This window comes from Pituophis catenifer, unplaced genomic scaffold (genome assembly GCF_029215685.1).
Source record: "Pituophis catenifer annectens isolate HBS135680 unplaced genomic scaffold, rPitCat1.0.hap2 SCAF_2, whole genome shotgun sequence".
In the NCBI taxonomy this organism is placed as follows: domain Eukaryota; kingdom Metazoa; phylum Chordata; class Lepidosauria; order Squamata; family Colubridae; genus Pituophis; species Pituophis catenifer.
The window spans coordinates 284,392,662-284,411,595 of record NW_027256882.1 but is presented as its reverse complement, the minus strand read 5'-3'; the positions used below and the strand labels follow the sequence as shown (position 1 = coordinate 284,411,595).

The following is an 18,934-nucleotide window of genomic DNA, read 5'->3' as shown; positions in this document are numbered from 1 at the left end:
GAATTGAACTCACAGTAATTGCAGGCAGCTGGATGTTAAATGCTGCCTTAGGAGGCATTAGCCTCCTACGCCACTCAGGCTTGATGTTTTATTGATGTTTATTAAGATTACTAGTATGATTATGGTTGTTATACCTTTACTTAAAATTAATTATGCCCAGACAACACTCTGTTCAGATAGACATGGAACTTTTTTTTGTTTTTAATGAAAAATGTACCAATAAAGCATATATTAAAAAAAATGGAAAAGTTGCTAGAAGTCTCATTATAATATGATGATGATGATGATGATGATGATGATTTGCTCCTCTGAACTAACGTGCCCAGCGTAAACCAGCTGGAGCTCCTGCAATTCTTTCCAACTTGGCATGGCCAGAAGAGGCTCATAATTTTACATTTTACAAGAATTTTACAAAAGGCTGAGTAAAGGAGACACGGGTGTATCCGATTTTGTGTTGCAGTGCCTGTCTGAAGTTGGCGGCGTAGCTGTTGAGCCTGGGCGCGTTGCGTTTCTACTTCCGCTGGTGTTGCACCTCTTAACACGTGGATCCGGGCGCACCGGGGCTTTTCTTGCAAAGCTCTGCTTTGAGTCGTGGCCCGGGAACGGAGAGGGCGGGGGTAAGAACGGAGCCGTCGCCAACGTTCTGCCAGCTTTCCCACGCGATCTCCCAGGGAGGGGGGGAAAATGGGAATTTTGCAAGATTTGTTGCTTATTCCCCCTCCTATCGATCCAGATCTTCCTTGCCCTGGCGCCGCCCCCCCACATCTACCCCCCCCCAAGGCTCCCTATTCCCATCCACTTTGGGGAGTGGAGGGGGGGGGAGAAAAAAGGAACTAAAGGAACCCAGCGCCTTTTGCATCCCTTTCTTTCTTAGAAGGAATAAGAGGGGGCAATCTCCCCCCTCCCCGCATATACCGCCCCCCCCACCTCTTCTTATTCCGACCCCCGACCCCTTCTTCTTCCCCCAAGCGGGCTGGTTAGTTATATGTTGCCTTAGGGTTTGGTGTGCTGGGTTATAGCCTGGCTAGGTGGCTCAGTGGTTAAGACGCTGAGCTTGTCGATCAGAAAGGTCGGCGGTTCGAATCCCTAGTATAGGTCTCCTGCGTGAGCAGGGGGTTGGACTAGATGACCTTCAAGGTCTCAACTTTGTTCCTGTTAACTGATATTAAGGGGACAGGATCCTGCCAGGGCAGGGGAAAAAAAAAAAATAACTTCCAATCGTTTCTTCTCTTCCATGCAACTAAGCGCAGCAGCCTTCTTTCCTTCCTTCCATCTCGCCAACGCTTCAGCCCCAGAACCTGAATTGTTGCCCCCCACTTTTTTTTTTTTTAAATTAAGCGGCGGAATTGATTGGTGGAGCCAGTTTTCCCGGCCTGTCCCGAGTTTCCTGTCCGACGGATTATTTTTTCCTCTTGCTGCGTTTCGACATACGGTTTAGACCAGAGGTCTTCAAACTTGGCAGCTTTAAGACTTGTGGACTTCAACTCCCAGAATTCTCCAGCCAGCATAGCTGGAGAATTCTGGGAGGCTGGAGAATTCTGGGAGTTGAAGTCCACAAGTCTTAAAGCTGCCAAGTTTGGGGACCTCTGGTTTAGACATAGTGGGTGATGGAGCGATCAAGCCACGGAGACCTCTCTGCGTATGGGGGCCGCCGGTGGGTAGAAAAGAGTCTGTAGCAAGTGGATTATTTATTTATTTATTTACTTACTTACAGTAACAGAGTTGGAAGGGACTTTGGAGGTCATCTAGTCCAACCTCCTGCTCACTTACTTAGTCTGTAGTGAGTGGATTATTTACTTACTTACGTAGTTACATTTATGCATGCATGTATGTATGTATGTATGTATGTATATATGTATGGCACTAGAAGAAGAGGGCAAGAACAGGAAAAATAATAATACTACCGTAAAAAGCCATGAAAACCTAAACCACTTTTCTTTGAAGCCAAACTGGACTTGCATAGAGAGTCAAGTCAGGTTGCAACGAGTTAATAATGGTTAGCATTTAAGTCTGTTTTTGCTTTAGGAGAAAAAAGAGAGAATGGGCATAAAAGCTGGAATGCAGGCAGTCCTCGACTTCCGACCACAATTGAGTCAGTTGCCAAGCGTCTGAATTTTGATCATGTGACGATGGGAATGATTCAATGGTCATAGGTGTGGAAAAACAGTCATAAAGTCACTTTTTTTTAGTGCGGTTGTAACTTTGAGCAGTCACTAAACAAACAGTTGTGAAGTGAGGAATACTTGTATTGTGGTTGACGTTGAATCTTTATTAAGGAATGGCTTACAACTGAAATAGCAAAGTACATTTTTTAAGAATATCATTTTGCTGAATGCAATGTGTGGGTGATTGGATGTATGTGTTTTATTCCTAGCTGAAAATGTTCCCGGAATGACTTACACGAGATCAAGTAGAATAATAATAAAATAGAAATGTAATCCAGACTTACTATCTAAATAACTGGTTTTGCCAATCTTGTGTTTTTCAGTTGTTCTGGATTTAATTTTCATAATTCACAACCTTCAGCCACAGTGGTTGAAAACTAAAGATGAACCCCCAGGAATCGGGTGGAGGCTGCAGTGAGAAAACACAGAGATTTTTTTTTTTTAAGTGATGAAGAGGATAGAAGAATAAAGTGGGAAACCATCAGTTCTTAAATACTTATATAAAATTAAACTTTTGGCCTGGGATTGCCATTTGGAAGTATCGTAAATCTTGTTTTCTTTTTCTTTTGACATCTAGTATTTTTTATTTGAAGGGACGTGATGGCCCAGTGTCTTAGACCCTGAGATTATCGATCGAAAGGTCGGCAGTTCAGCGGTTCGAATCCCTAGTGCCACGTAATGGGGTGAGCTCCCGTTACTTGTCCCAGCTTCTGCCAACCTTCGAAAGCATGTAAAAAATGCAAGTAGAAAAATAGGAACCACTTTGGTGGGAAGGTAACAGCGTTCCGTGCGCCTTTGGCGTTTAGTTATGCTGGCCACATGACCACGGAGACATCTTTGGACAGCGCTGGCTCTTTGGTTTTGAAACGGAGATGAGCACCGTCCCCTAGAGTCGGGACCAACTAGCACATATGTGCGAGGGAAACCTTTACCTTTATTTTTTATTTAAAACTTTTGACATCTAGTAGTTTTATTTAAAAAATCAAGTCAGGAGACCACATCCAGATCTGATTGTCCAGGTATCTTTCTTTTCTTTTAGTTGTCCTTGTGCCTTTGAGAAAAATGTCCATGGATGTAACATTTCTGGGGACAGGGGCTGCGTATCCATCTCCAATGAGAGGGGCCTCGGCTACGGTAATCCGTTTTGAAGGAGAATGCTGGCTGTTTGATTGTGGCGAGGGAACCCAGACGCAGTTTATGAAAAGTAATCTGAAAGCAGGTGAGTTGCAGAGGTTATAAATAACTTCCCAGATCCTAGGAGAAGTTGCAATTCTGGTCATTTGCAGAATGAGATAGTGATTTTTTTTTGGTAGGCAAATCCTGGGAAACACTATGATGGAAAGATAGTTTTTGACTTATAATCAAGGTTTTGGGATCTCTTTCGTCCCCCCCCACCCCCAAGACTTTGCTTTGTTGATTCATAAGACTGACAGCTAATTTTGCCTTGTTGATTTACACATCTGGTAGCTTTTGATGGGATTTGGGGAAGGGTTTCCCATGTGCTTAGGCCTAACTTCTTTTGTCTGGTTTTAGGTGATACATTTTTTTGTTTTCTTAATAACTTGGTTCCTTTTTATCTATCTCCTAAAGGGATCTTTTAGATCAGGGGTGTCAAACTTGATTTCATTGAGGGCCACATTGTGTTTGACCCAGTGGTGAAATTCAAATTTTTTTTACTACCGGTTCTGTGGGTGTGGCTTGGTGGGTATGGCAGGGGAAGGATACTGCAAAATCTTCATTTTCACCCCACTCCAGGGGAAGGATACTGCAAAATCCCCATTCCCTCCCTATTCCTGGGGCAAGGATACTGTAAAATCTCCATTCCCGCCCCACTCTCGGGCCAGCCAGAGGTGGCATTTGCCGGTTCTCCGAACTATTCAAAATTTCCGCTACCGGTTCTCCAGAACCTGTCAGAACCTGCTGGATTTCACCCCTGGTTTGACTTTGGGAGGGGCTGTGGCCAGCTGTACGTCACTCGTGTCACGGGTGTTGGCCCAAGAGCTCTGCCAGCAAAAACAGGCTCCCAAGCTCCATTTTCGCTGGCAGAGGCCACTGTAGGCCAGTCCTTCGCTGTTTCCAGGGTGGCCCCATGGGCCAGATCTAAATACCCCGTGGGCCGGATCCAGCCCCTAGGCCTTGAGTTTGACACCCCTGTTTTAGACAAGATTCCTGGCCATCCATCCTGCTTATGTGCATTGTCTTTAGATATGGCAGTTTAGGCCTAATCTCACAAGGTGATCTACTCCTGTGCTAAGGCAGTGGTCTCCAAGCTTTTGGGCTCTGCAGACTGGTAGCGACATGTGTGGGAGAGGGGATGGTTTTGTAAGTGCATGTGCCACTTGTGCAAATGCAGCTTTGTGTGCGTGCTTGCTCGCCACTTGCATGGTCTGATTCCCAATGGGCCACAGCCCAGTACCGAGCCATGGGCCAGGGATTGGGGACCCTTGCGCTAAGGTACGATGCTAAAAATAAAGCAGACAACCGAGTGAGCATTAGCATTAGCATTCGACCTTCCTTCTCAGTCTTTGTTCTGTTGCTTTTATCTCCTATTTGTTTTCAATTTTCAATCTTACGTTGTTAGGAAAGATTACCAAGATTTTTATAACTCATCTGCACGGGGACCACTTCTTTGGCCTTCCTGGACTGTTGTGTACAATCAGCCTGCAGTGTAGTCCAGACGGCAACAAGCTGCCGGTGAATATTTATGGACCCCTTGGGATAAAGGATTTTCTCCAGAGAACCATGGCACTTTCCCGTTCCCAGCTGGTTTTTCCTTATGTGGTCCACGAACTGGTTCCCACACCCAACCAGTGTCCTGAAGAAGAATGGGATGAAGAGTTTTCCGGGAAGCGAGATGAGGACAGCTGTCCAGAGCCACAAGGAGACATTATTTGTCTGAATCCTGCAGACGACTCGTACTTCTTGGTGGATGGTGGCCCGGTTGTGATAAAGGCATTCAGATTATTTCACCGTATACCTTCCTTTGGGTTTCTGGTGGAAGAGAAGCCACGGACCGGCAAACTCAACGCTCAGAAATTGAAGGAATTAGGTAGGAGGGCATCCAGCTCTGCTGAGTACTAATACTATAAATAATATATATAATATATGTATAATATAATATAGTATATAATATGCATACAGTCAGTCCTTGACTTACAACTATTCGTTTAGTGACTGTTCAGAGTTACAGGGGCACTGACAAAAGTAATGTATGACCGTGTTAAATTTAAGTTTACCGACAAAGAAATAAAGGGAGACTAGTATAGCTATTTCACACACAGTGTTTCTCCAAAAAGACAACCCACCTTGAAAAGAAGCCCTATCATGTTTTTGAGCGCATGCGCTCAAATTAAGCCCTACCTACAAAATTAGCCCTAATTAAGATGGGGTGCAAGGGGTGGGGCGAGGCACACAGGTAAAAAATAAGCTAGGCTGGGGATAGGGGAGTGGAGCTGCCCTACTTACCAGGCCTCGCACACCCCGACACCTGCCTCGCCTTCTTTGGCCACTTGCTACCACTCGCACGCATTGCTCTGGCCTCTGTTTCATCTTCATATACCTGCCGCCATTTGTTATCTGCAGCTGATAACAGAGCTCTGGATCGATCCGGAGCTCTGTTATCAGCTGCAGATGCCTTCCGGCAGGCATCTAAAAACAAAACAGAAGCCAGGGCGATGCGTGCGAGTGGCGGCAAGCGGCCGCAGAAGAAGTAGGCCAGCAGCGGGCTCCTGCTGGGCGGGGCTGTTGGTGTCATTCCCGATGACACCAACAGCCACCCTAGGGGGCAGTATTCATCTCTGTTTCAAAGCTGAAGAGCCGGCATTGTCCGAAGACGTCTCTGTGGTCATGTGGCCGGTATGACTCAACGCCAAAGGCACACGGGACGCTGTTACCTTCCCACCAAAGGTGGTCCCTCTTTTTCTACTTGCATTTTTTTTTACGTGCTTTTGAACTGCTAGGTTGGCAGAAGCTGGGACAAGTAACAGAAGCTCACCCCGTTACGCGGCACTAGGGATTCCAAGCGCTGAACTGCCAACCTTTCGATCAACAAGCTCAGCATCTTAGCCACTGAGTCACTGAGCCACCGTATCCCCTATACAAACATACACACACATATATATATATACATACACACACAATGCGCACACACACACACACGTAGTATATAGGTAAATTTAAATTTAAAACAAAAATAGTTTATCATGAAAGCGACTGCCTGCGAAGGTTCCTGGATTGGGGCTGAAAGGTCGAAAGTGGGAGCATTATGCTCCGTCCCATATTTGGGTAGACCAGGTTGTCCTGATAGACCGTTCTCTCCAGAAACACACGTAAAGTATGACCGTTTTTCACACTTACGACCATTGCAGCATCCCTTGGTCACATGAACAAAATTCGGACCCTTGGCAACTGTTTCATATTTATGACGGTGGCGATGTCCCGGGGTCATGTGATCACCTTTTGTGAGCTTTACAACTGTGTTACTATCTTAACAACGGCAGTGATTCGCTTAACAACTGTGGCAAGAAAGGTGGTAAAATGAGACAAAACTCACTTAACAATGGTCTCGCTTAGCAACAGAAAGTTTGGGTTCCGTTGAGGTCATAAGTTAAGGATTACCTGTAAAAGCCGATATTTCCAGAAAAGTAGTCTTAGAAACTGGCTTTTAGGTTATTTTCAACCAGCCTGAAATATGGTTGCCTGGATCAGAATTCAGTTCAGGAATAATGGAAGGGAAAGGGAGAAAAAAAGACTCTATTGGTGATCAGACAAAGCATGCATTTGGTGTGATACAGATACCTGCAATTCCCTGTGGCTAAATCACTTATTTTCTTACAACTATGACTAGAAAAATTACTATGTAGGTCAGGTATGTCAAACTCAAGGCCTGCGGGCTGGATCCGGCCCACGGATGCTTAGATATGACCACAAGATCTGGAAACAGCAATGGACTGGCCCGTGGTGCCTCTGCCAGCAGCTCCACCACACTCCGGCTGCAGGAGGCCGTCGCGGCCGAAAATGGGGCAAGGGGGGGCCATGTGTGGCCTCACTGAACTCCGTTTTCGCTGGCAGGGGGTTGCAGGAGGCCGTCACGGCCAAAAATGTGGTGCGGGGGGCCGCATGTGGCCCCACTGAACTCTGTTTTCACTGGCAGGAGGCTGCAGGAGGCTGTCACGGCCGAAAATGTGGCACGGGGGGCCGCGTATGGCCCCACTGAACTCCCGTTTTTGCTGGCAGGTGGCTGCAGGAGGTTGTTGCAGCCGAAAATCTGGCACGGGGGGCCGCACACTTTGCCGCACATTTTCACTGGCAAAAGGCTAATTAAAAATGAAAAAGGAGAAATGTTTCCCCTTTTGCATTTCAGCATGCAAGAAGAGACAGGAAAGGAGAAAGGGAAAGACAAAAGACAAAAGAAAAAGAAGGGAAGATGGGAAGAGAGCAAGGAAGGAAATATAAGGAAAGGGGGAAGGAAGGGGGAGAATGAAGAGGGAAGGAAAAAGAAGAGGAAGAAAAGGAAGGGAGGGAGGGAGATTATAATGAGAGTGAAGGAGGGTCTAAGGGAAGTCCTGCTTTAGCACTTGGCCACCACAGGTGTCCCATGTCACGCCCACCATGGCCACGCCCACCCACACTCCGGTCCTCCGAGGTCAAACACAACCCTGATGCGGCCCTCAATGAAATAGAATTTGACACCCCTGATGTAGGTTATTTGCAGCAGGATCAACAAAAGATTTTATGTGCTAACAATAGAGACTAACCAATGTATATGCTTTTGTGCATTGTATCTTCAGAGGCATGGAGTACATTATCAGTACTCCACATGCCTGCAATTAAAACCACCCCATCTAGGAGGTCAATACAGGGAGTCCTCGTTTAGTGACCATGATTGGGAATGGCAATTTGGTTGTTAAGTGAAACATTGCTAAGTGAAACCATGATGGTGCTTGCAATCTGATTTTAGTTTTCTTTTGCTTTACGGACCTGCAAAAGGTGTAAATGTGAGAACTGGTCCCAGTTACTTTTTCATCACTGTTGTGACTGCAAATAGTTGCTAAATGAGGCAGTCGCTAAACGAGGACTACCCATATTATTCTACTCTGGGAAAATTGAAAAGAGAGATTTTCAGTTCCGTCTCTATATCACCAGCTGAACTAGACTGAAATTCTGCAGCACTTCTGGTGATATCACATGCGTGACTATGACACATAGCTTGGTGATTAATAGCTTTCCAAGCAGATGAAATGTACAATTCCTACTTGAACTCATTATTTCTTCCTCCCCCCCCACACCGCAAAAAATACTCAAATGTTCAAAAAGGATACTAGAAGGAAAAGATTGTCGGTGAGATGGCAAGTGAAAGCACGAGAGTCGGTGCAATACTTAGACGGATAATAATAACTGAGAGAAAAAAAATGGTTTAGATTTCATGTGCACCATTTTAAACCCAAGTATTCATAAGGTCTAGAAACTTGATCGCTTTAAAAAGGGACGGTTGTTGAAAGTTAGGGGTGTGGAGTTATTGTGCCAGAGGCCTCTTTTTTAAAAAAAACAAAAAATAAACTGCACAAAAGTTAATTTTATTCCTGTTCTTGAATTTCTAGGAATTCCGCCAGGCCCCTTATATGGGAAATTGAAAGAAGGTGTTCCGATTACTCTGGAAAATGGGACAACCATTTCTCCTACGGATGTCTTAGACAGTCCTTGTCCTGGAAGAAAAATTTGTATTTTAGGAGATTGTTCGGGTGTGGTTGGGGACGGGGTGACGTCGCTTTGCTCTGAAGCCGATATCTTGATACATGAAGCCACCCTGGATGACAGCCAGATGGACAAAGCCAAAGAACGTGGCCACAGCACGCCCAAAATGGCCGCCGAGTTTGCTAAGCTGTGCAAAGCGAGGAAGCTGGTGCTATTTCATTTTAGTCAAAGATATAAGCCCGCGAATCAGATAGGGGAAGGAGACGCAGACGTTACCGAGCTGAAAAAGCAAGCGGAGATAGTTTTGAATGGACAAGAAGTGGTGCTGTCTGAGGATTTTATGACAATTAGTATCCCAGTGAAAAAACCAAAATAGGACCCCTGGACAACAAAATGGAAATTAATTGGCGGGTGTGCAAAAACTCTCCAGCCGTGACTTGTCTTTCAGGTGTTCATCGTGGAAGGGACCGAAGGAAGTCAGGTTTGAATTAGGAGGACGGGCCTCTTTGTATGAACATCTGTTCTTTATTGCATCCAATATTTCTGATGCATTTGTAATGTTGACACGGATTAAAAGTGCTTTGCGTGCTAGGCTTCTCTCTGCCTTCCTTGTAAGGCAAACTCTGTTGTGTTTTAGCTACTTGGAATTGAGGACCTCATGAATGAAGGCTGCAGGTTTTTTTTAAACAGTTAGAAATAGAGGTAGTCCTCGACTTACGACCGCAATTGAGCCTAAAATTTCTGTTGTTAAAGTGAAACATTTGTTAAGTGAGTTTTGCCTCATTTTACTGTCTTATAGTTGTTAAGTGAATAATTGTGGTTGATAAATTAGTAACGTGGTTGTTAAGAGAATCTGGCCTCCCCATTGACTTTGTCAGAAGGTTGCAAAAGGGGATAAGAAAGGGCCTGGTGGCTCAGCAGACTGATAGCATTGTGATTAACACCAGCTGTCTGCAATTACTGTAAGTTCGAACCTCACCAGGCTCAAGGTTGACTCAGCCTTCCATCCTTTCTAAGGTAGATAAAATGAGGACCCAGATTGTGGGGGCAATAAGATGACTTTGTATAAATATACAAAAGTATGAAGGCTATTGCTTAACGCATTGTAAGCCACCCTGAGTCTCCGGAGAAGGGCGGCATATAAATCAAATTAAAAAACAAACAAACGTGACCCTCGGGACACAGCAACGGTCATAACTATGAATTGACTGCCAACCATCTGAATTTTCTGGCTTAACTCATTTTTACTGAGTTATAAAATATTATAAGATACAAAATACAAAAGTAAATAGGAAAACTGGGGAGGAAGAGGGGGAAGAGAAGTGAGGAAGGATAAGTGTTGTTTTTTTTCTGGTTTTAACATTTTTATCGCGTTATAACCAACCATCTGAATTTTAATCATATGATTATGGGGATGCTGCAGAGGCTGTAACTGTGAAAAATGGTCACAAGACACATTTTTCAATGCCGTTGTCATTTCAAACGGTCACTAAATGTACTGTTGTAAGCCGAGAACTGCCTGTACATGGAAATAATTGAAGTTGGGGTGGAAAACATGCTTTGAGGAAACACAAACTTTTATTCGAGTTGGGAGAGTTTGTCATCTTAATGCAAGGAGCATAAGAGTGTGCTAAGAATGTGGTTGATTTAGAACAGGGGTCTCCAAACTTGGCAACTTTTAAGTCTTGTGGACTTCAACTCCCAGAATTCCCCAGCCAGCCATGCTGTTTTGCGTTTGGAGACCATCCAATTTTTCAAAAAAAAAATAAAAAATCAACTCTATGACACAATTTGAACAATCAGCATTTTCTGGAAGTGTGATAAATACAGAACATTTTTGCTCAAATATGAAATACAAAAAAAAAAATGAATAAAATGGACGTGGCTTACCTGAACGTCCCTTCTCGACGCGCTGATGGAGAATCCAAAGTGAGGGTTATTCAACAGTCTAGCAGTCAGCACTGAGTGTATATATCTTTAAATTTCTTCAGACACGCCCACTTGCTCGTCAGAGGCTCAGTTTTTGTTCACGAATAGGCAGCAGATGAAGACGAAGAAGATCCAAGCCCGAGCAGCCTGACCGGGCGGGTTGGATTCTCCATCAGCGCGTCGAGAAGGGACGTTCAGGTAAGCAACGTCCATTCTCCAACGCGCTGATTGGAGAATCCAAAGTGAGGGATATGCCCAAGCAAGTTCTAGTTCGGGAGGGTGGCAGGCTGCTCACGCGTGTCTGAAGTTGTGTATACTGATTGTAGAACACGTCGTCCGAATGCAGCATTAGAGGTGTACAAATCGACCTTGTAATGGTGTATGAAGGTGTTCAGCGAAGACCATGTAGCCGCTTTACAGATGTCCTCGACAGAAGCCTGAGTCACCCAGGCCTCCGTGGTGGCCGTACTCCACGTAGAGTGAGGAAGGATCTTGCCGGGAACAGGTTTCTGCTGCAGCATGTAAGCTTTGGAAATACAAGCTTTCAGCCATCTCCCAATGGTGGACAAAGAGACCTTCCGATCCATTGTTGCCGGCAAAAAGGAGACGAACAGCGCCTCTGACTTACGGAAGTGTCGAGTCCTACGGATGTACCGGCGTAAGGACCTGCGGACATCCAGGGTGTGCCACTGGGCCTCCTGCAGTCGCCTCGGGTTCGGACAGAAGTCCGGAAGAACCAACTCTTGTCCACGGTGGTAGAGAGAGTTAACCTTGGGCAGGAATGACGGATCCAGTCGAAGCACCACCCTGTTGGGAAAGAAAACACAGAGATCCTACCGAACCGAGAGGGCGGCCAGCTCGGAGGTGCGATGAGCCAAGGTGATCGCGACCAAGAACACCGTCTTCAATGTAAGAAACCGCAGACTGATGGAACCCAATGTTTCGAAGGGATGTTGCGTAAGCGCCTGTAGGACCAGTGACAGATCCCAGGTCGGGTAGTGGTGGACCACCGGCGGCCTCAGGTTTGCCGCACCTCGCAGGAAACCCCGAATTTTGGCATCCTGGGAAAGCGGAATGCTGTCCAAGGCCGACAGAACTGTAGATAAGGCTGCCACCTGTCGGCGGAGCGTGTTCGGAGCAAGTCCTTTGTCCAGGCCGTCCTGAAGAAAATCCAGCACCTCAGAAACCGATGTGGAGGTAGGGTCCACGTTGCTCTTGGAGCACCAAACGCAGGAGGAGGACCAGGTGATGTTGTAGATGCGGCATGTGGAAGGATGCCTGGACACCTGGATGGTAGAGATGGCCTTCCCTGAGACGTCCCGCCTCAGGAGGATCCGCTCAAGCGCCAGGCGGTCAACTGCAGCCATTGAGGCTCTGGATGCAGTATTACCCCCTGGCTGAGCGAGATCCTGTCATCTGGAATGCGCCATGGAGGAGTGACAGAAAGGTTCCGGAGGTCCGCGTACCACCCCCTCCTCGGCCAGTGGGGGACCATGAGGACTACTTCCACCTTCTCGCTCAGGATCTTGCGGACCAGGCACGGTAGGAGCGGCGTCAGAGGGAAGGCGTATAGTAACCCCAGCAGCCAGGGAATGGCGAGAGTGTCGATTCCTTCTGCCTATGGGCACGGGTAACGAGCGAAGAATCGTGGGAGCTGAGCATTGTCCCGCCGCGCGAACAAGTTGAGGACGGGAGTCCCGAAGCGACGAGACAGTTTGAGGAAGATGTCCGGGTGAAGACGCCATTCCGACTCGTCGATCTGCGTCCTGCTCAGCCAATCCGCGGTCACATTCGTCATCCCGGAGATGTGCTGGGCCCGGAGGGAGAGGAGGTGGAACTCCGCCCAAGTCATCAGCAGAGATGCCTCGTTCATCAGTGGTCTCGAGCGCGTGCCCCCTTCGCGGTTCACATGCGTCATCGTGGTCACATTGTCCGTCCGGACAAGTACATGCTGGCCTTCCACGGTCGACTGAAAGTGAAGGAGAGCGAGGCCAACTGCGCGGAGTTCCAGCCAGTTGATCTCGTACTGACTTTCCGTCCGCAACCAGCTGTCCTGGGCGACCCGGGAATCCATGTGAGCGCCCCAGCCCAGCAGGCTGGCATCTCTCGTCACTGTAAGGCGAGGTGGTTCCAGGAATACGCAGCCCTTTGACAGGGCCGACGAAGTCCACCATCGGAGGGACCTGCGAACTTCCGCCGAAAGCCGCACCTGGACATTGGAGTTGCTGCGGCGGGAGCGCTGGTTCAGGAGCATGAACCATTGGAGCTTGCGACCGTGGAATCGGGCCCATGGAACGATCGAGATGCAGGAGATCATCTTCCCTAGCAGGCGAGACAAAAGCACTAGAGGGACGGACGGAAGTGAAAGTACTTGAGAGACCAGTGACCGGATGCTGATGCAGTGATCCGGAGACAGAAAAACTTGCCCCTTGATGGAATCTATGACCGCACCCAGGTGTAGGATGCTGGTAGTTGGACGCAAATGGCTCTTCTTCAGGTTTAGGGAGAAGCCATGCTGCTGAAGGCAGTGACATGCCGTGGTCAGATCCCGCTTGGCCATAGCCTTTGAGGACGAAATAATGAGAACATCGTCCAGATAACACAGCACTCTGATGGGTATCTGTCTGAGACGGGCAGCTACTGCAGACAGAAGCTTTGTGAACGTCCTGGGAGCAGACAAGAGGCCAAAGGGCATAGCCCTATATTGGAAGTGACGGTTGTTGTAGGCGAAACGGAGGAAGCGACGTTGGGACTGCCGAATCGGGATGTGTAGGTATTATTTTATTAATTTTAATAAATTACAGTATGCTTCAGTAAGATCTACCGATGCCATCCAATCCCCTTCCCGAACGGATCCCAAGATGGATTTCAGGGACTGCATTTTGAATTGATGGTAGAGGATGTACTTGTTCAATTCTTTGAGATCCAGGATATCCCGGCAGCCGCCAGAATTCTTTGGAACGAGGAAAAAGATGGAATAGAAACCGGTCCCACGGTGTTCTGTGGGAACTGGCTCTATGGCACAGATGTCGATGAGATGTTGTATCTCCATCTCCATCAGTCACCGTTTTGCCGGGTTGGAAGACACGGGGCATTGGATGAACCTGTTGTGAGGACACGAGCGAAGCTCCAAGGTGAACCCCAGACGAATGGTCTGGACGACCCAGGCGTCTGACGTTGTTGATTACCACTGGGCCGCAAAGTGTTGGAGGCGGCCCCCAATGGGAAGATGTCGTAGATAATCACTTCCCTCTCTTAAAAGCACGGGTCCCCATGCTTCTGTATGGACGCTTGGGTGGGGCTGAGTGTCTTCCACGATCACGGAAGGAGGATCTGTCGTAGGGGCGATCGAAACCCTGGGAGTACTGTCTTGTGGAGAAGGACCCACTGGGTCCTGAGTCAGTCCGAAAGGGCTGCCGCTGACTGTAGGAGGGGGCTCTATGCTTGGTCCGCCGGTATGACGAGGGCATGACCTTTCGCTTGTCCTTGTCTTCGACAAGAATTGGATCCAAGGCCTCCCCGAAAAGATGTGTCCCTTTGTACGGGGCCGATGCAAGACGCCACTTCGATTTCATGTCCGCTCTCCAATGTCTCAGCCAGAGCAGACGTCTCGATGTCACTGAGGAGACCAAGGCACAGGACGCGAACTTGGCCGCAGTAAGGGAAGTGTCTGCCGAGTACTCCGTAGCCGCAACGATCTTATTGATGTCCTGGTGGACTCTAGTGTCCTCCGGTGGCAAGCGTTCCTAGAGTTGGCGCAACCAAATGAGAGTTGTCGTATTGAAAAACGACGCTGAAGTCGCGGCTCTGACCGCCCAGGCCGCCGCGTTGTGTGTCTTGTGCACTGTAAGCTCTGCCTTTCGGTCCTCCGTTCGGAGGCCATCAGCGATGTCATGAGAGAGGAGCAATGAAGAAGAAGTCAAATTTGCCACCGGAGTATCTACAGTAGGCAACGCCAGAACATCTTGAAGAGACAGAGCCGAACAATACAACTTCCTGTCAAGGCCAGTAGGCGCTGGCAAGGAAGACGGCAAGGCCCAAGGATGTTGGACTAGCTCTGAAAACAATTGAGGACACGGAATGTAGTCATGTTCAGTCTTAGGAACATTGAAAAGGGTATCATGAGGCTGAGGCGCCACTGGTGGTTCAGAAAGTCCTTCTGAGGCAGCCAAGTGAGTAGTGGCCTTTGCCTTGTGAAACAAGGACTTGAAGAGAGACGGCCTAAAGAGGCCTGCAAAGGCAGGTTTGTCCAGAAGAAGGTCCTCATCATTGGAGAACTCCTCGTCCCTTTGAGCCTCCTCGTCTTCCAGAGAGGAATCATCAGCATGTGCTGAGTCTAACTGGGAAGAATGATGCTCCGACCGATCCTCATAGTGGTAGACCCGCGAAGTCTGTGGAGGCGGAGGAGGAGGGGCCGCCGGCATCGGCACAGACCTATGCGACGAAGGCTTGTGGGCACTAGCAGCCAAAGTTTTAGAGACAGTCCGGCAAATGAGACTCAGCTGTGGGGGTGTATGTAGCCTCCCTGGGGGGGGGACGAGCCGCAGACCGGCGGAAGCAGACCAGTGGAAGCCGAAGAGAACTCCGCTTCAGGTGGTGAAGAAGAGTGGGTCACAAGGGGGTAACCCCGGCCCTCATGTGGCCGTCCTTCAGAATGAGAAGCAGGAAAGGCTGTAGATTCAGTATCCGGTGCGACCCCATGCGAGGCGGATAACTGAGCTTTTCGCTGCGCCATATCAAAACGGCATTTGAGTGCCCTGTGGTGTCTGTCAGCGTCTTTGGCCGCAGCTGATGAGGGCTTGTGACATCTTGTCGAGGGAACAGATGTGGAGGCAGATCCATGCTTAGCCCTTTCCTTTGTTGTCTCCTTTGCAGGGCCCGGGGAAGCAGGGGCCTCAGATCGCTCAGGACTGTTCTCCAAGTCAGAATGGACGTTGTCCTACCTGAATGCCCCTTTTATGCTCGATGCGCCGCCAATCCTACTTCCGGGAGCTTGATTGATGATTGGGTGTACTGAGTGCCTATCAAAGTTTCTGCAGCCTTGGTACCGCCCCTTGTGACGTTAACCCTTCAGTCTTTTTCACGAAGCAGATAACGAGGACGACACCGACCCATGCTCAGAATAATCCAAAGGCAGGATCACAGAAGCAACACTGCAGAAAAGGAAACAAAAGAAAAACACACACCACCCACAGCAGCCATGGTCGACAATCGGGTGGGCCAGATTGGTGGCGCATCGAGCATAAAAGGGACGTTCAGGTAGGACAACATCCATTTTCCTGACTCGATGCGCTGCCAATCCTATTTCTGGGACATACCCAAGTTTACTCATTGTCTGGGAGGGGTCGTGCCACTGGCTGTCCCTGGGTGGATATTACAGATTGTAAAACTCGTCTGCCGAAGGCAGCATCAGCAGAAGCAAAGGAGTCTAAACGATAATGGTAAACAAAGGAAGACAAAGACGACCACGTCGCCGCCTTACAAATGTCATCCACAGACGCTTGTGAGGCCCAAGCCGCTGAGGTAGCAGCACTTCGAGTGGAATGGGGGACAACACCACCAGGCACAGCCCTGCCCTTTAAATGGTAAGCAGTTGAGATACAAGCTTTTAGCCACCTACCTACAGTATGGGAAGAGACTTTGTGTCCCATGGAAGCTGGTAAAAAAGACACCAGCAAGGCCTCTGTCCTTCTAAAGGAAGCAGTGTGCTTAATATAACGCCGTAAGGCCCTACGGACATCTAAAGTATGCCACTGTCTCTCTAAAGGATGTCGGGGGTCAGGACAGAAATTAGGGAGCGTAATTTCTTGACTTCTATGAAATTTTGAATTAACTTTGGGTACGAAGGCCGGATCTAGTCGGAGAACTACTCTATCAGGGAAAAACACACAGAGATCTGGGCGAATAGACAGCAGCAAACTCTGAAACCCTCCTAGCCGAGGTTATTGCCAGAAGAAAAGCCATTTTTAGGGTCAAATAACGTAATGAGGCTGATGCCAAGGGCTCAAATGGATCGGATGTGAGGGCTTGCAAAACTAACGTCAAATTCCAAGTCGGAAAACGGTGGATCACCGGAGGTGATAAATTGCCAGCTCCTCTTAAAAAGGCCTTAATCTTGAAATTTTGAGAGAGAGGTTGACGACCTTCACCAGGTAAGACAGTGGCCAAGGCCGCCACCTGCCGTCGCAGAGTAGAAGGGGCCAAACCTTTGTCCAGACCCGATTGAAGAAACTGTAAAATTTCCAAAATTGTTGGTGAAGTAGGGTCTACAAGCTTGGTAGAACACCATCTGGCAAAAGAGGACCAAGAGGTGTTATAAATTCGAATAGTTGAAGGACGTCTAGCTGCCTGAATCGTTGAGATGATATTCGATGGTATATCATCCTTTAGGATGATACGTTCAAGTGCCAGACGGTCAACTTTAACAAGTCTGGATCTGGATGTTGAACGATGCCTTGCAGAAGTATCAACTGGTCTTTGGGGATTTGCCAAGGTGGACTCATCGACAGGCCCTTCAGATCGGCGAACCACGGCCTCCTCGGCCAGTAAGGCGCTACCAGCAGAATCTCGGCCTTTTCCAATAGTATCTTCCAGATGAGCCGTGGCAGAATTGGAATTGGAGGAAAGGCATACATTAGGCCTTTCGGCCATGGGCAGCGCAGAGCATCGTGGCCTTCTGCGGATGGAGACGGGAATCTGGTGAAATATCTGGGAAGCTGGGCGTTTCGAGGAGACGCAAAGAGGTCCACAATTGAAGTCCCGAACCTGAGGGTGAGGATGTGAAACAGGCGGGGATGTAGTTGCCACTCTGAGGGATCCAGGTGTTCCCTGCTGAGGTAATCGGCCTGCAGGTTGCTGGTGCCTGAGATGTGTTCTGCTTTTATAGAAAGAACATTGGCTTCTGCCCAAGCCATCAGTTGTTCCGTCTCCGCCATTAGAACTCTGGAGCGCGTGCCCCCTGTCTGTTGACATGCGCCTTCGTGGTCACATTGTCCGTCAGAATCAGGACGTGTTTGTTGAACACATGAGGCTGGAAGGCTAGAAGAGCAAGTCGAACCGCACGGAGCTCCAAGAAGTTGATACTGTGCCGTAGGTCGGACGGAGTCCAGGTGCCCTGTGCAATGTGTGAGTCCAGATGGGCCCCCCAACCCCGAAGGCTGGCATCCGTCGTTACGGTGACACGAGGAGGTTCCAGAAAAACAGTCCCGCATTGCAGAGCTGTGGATTCCCACCAGAGTAGCGATGTCTTGACTGTGCCCGGAACTGTGACTTTGAGCAAAGAGTCTGCCTGTCCCGTCCTTTGAAATGGAACCATTGAAGAAGACGAAAATGACGACAAGCCCACGGCACAATCTGAATGCATGAGATGAACTTTCCCAACAATTGGGAAAGTAGCAGAACAGTCACTTTTGGTTGGAGAATCACTTGTTGAACTAGGTCCCTGATACTCGCTTGACGATCCGGGGATAGGAAGACCATTCCTTGAAGGGAATCTATAACAGATCCCAGATGAAGAATACAAGATGTTGGCATCAACTGGCTCTTTGGAAGGTTCAGAACAAAACCGTGGCACCGTAGAGCCTGAAGGACCAGCTGCCTGTCGTTGTCTGCTTGAGGCTCGGATGATGACAGGATCAACACATCGTCCAGATAACAGACCATGCGGATGGAGCGTTCCCGGACAGACGCCGATAGAGCAGCCAGTATTTTTGTGAATGTCCGGGGCGCCGATGAAAGCCCAAACGGCATGGCCCTGTATTGAAAATGGCGTCCTTCGAAGGCGAAAACGGAGGTATCGTCTGTGGTCTGGGTGAATTGGTATGTGAAGATATGCCTCCTTGATGTCCACAGATTGCATCAGGTCTCCCCGTCGAATGCATGCAAGAATTGTTTGAAGCGAATGCATTTTGAAACGTCGATATAAAATGAAGAGATTCAGGTCCTTCAGGTTTAGAATACCTCTCCAGCCCCCCGAACTTTTGGGAACTAGGAACATAATTGAATAGTAGCCGGTCCGAAGTTGGTTGTTGGGAACCGGCTCTATGGCTTTTATTTCTAACAAGTGTTGAATCTCGAGTAGCATAAGTTGACGTTTCAGGGGATTCTCTGACGATGGACATGGAAGGAAACAATCCGGCGGGGAGGAG

The 18,934-nt window shown here is 48.2% G+C and overlaps 1 protein-coding gene across 2 annotated transcripts; it reads left to right on the top strand.

The window, feature by feature from the left end:
- The first annotated feature begins 1,640 nt into the window (after positions 1 to 1,640).
- ELAC1 (elaC ribonuclease Z 1) lies at positions 1,641 to 9,417 on the top strand. Of its 2 annotated transcripts, none has more exons than XM_070935988.1 (4): positions 1,641 to 1,654; positions 3,205 to 3,384; positions 4,747 to 5,214; positions 8,765 to 9,417. In XM_070935988.1, exons 1-4 carry the CDS (start codon positions 1,642 to 1,644, stop codon positions 9,232 to 9,234), a joined length of 1,131 nt encoding a protein of 376 aa, XP_070792089.1. In that variant the 5' UTR covers position 1,641; the 3' UTR covers positions 9,235 to 9,417. The 2 variants fall into 2 exon arrangements, with proteins under 2 accessions (XP_070792089.1, XP_070792090.1); XM_070935989.1 differs by lacking the exon at positions 1,641 to 1,654 and adding an exon at positions 2,690 to 2,708.
- Positions 9,418 to 18,934: the final 9,517 nt, after the last annotated feature.

Coding starts and splice junctions, on each gene's coding strand:
- ELAC1 (XM_070935988.1), top strand. Junction 3,385..4,746: donor GAAAAGTAATCTGAAAGCAG/GTGAGTTGCAGA, acceptor TTACGTTGTTAG/GAAAGATTACCAAGATTTTT. Junction 5,215..8,764: donor TCAGAAATTGAAGGAATTAG/GTAGGAGGGCAT, acceptor TTGAATTTCTAG/GAATTCCGCCAGGCCCCTTA.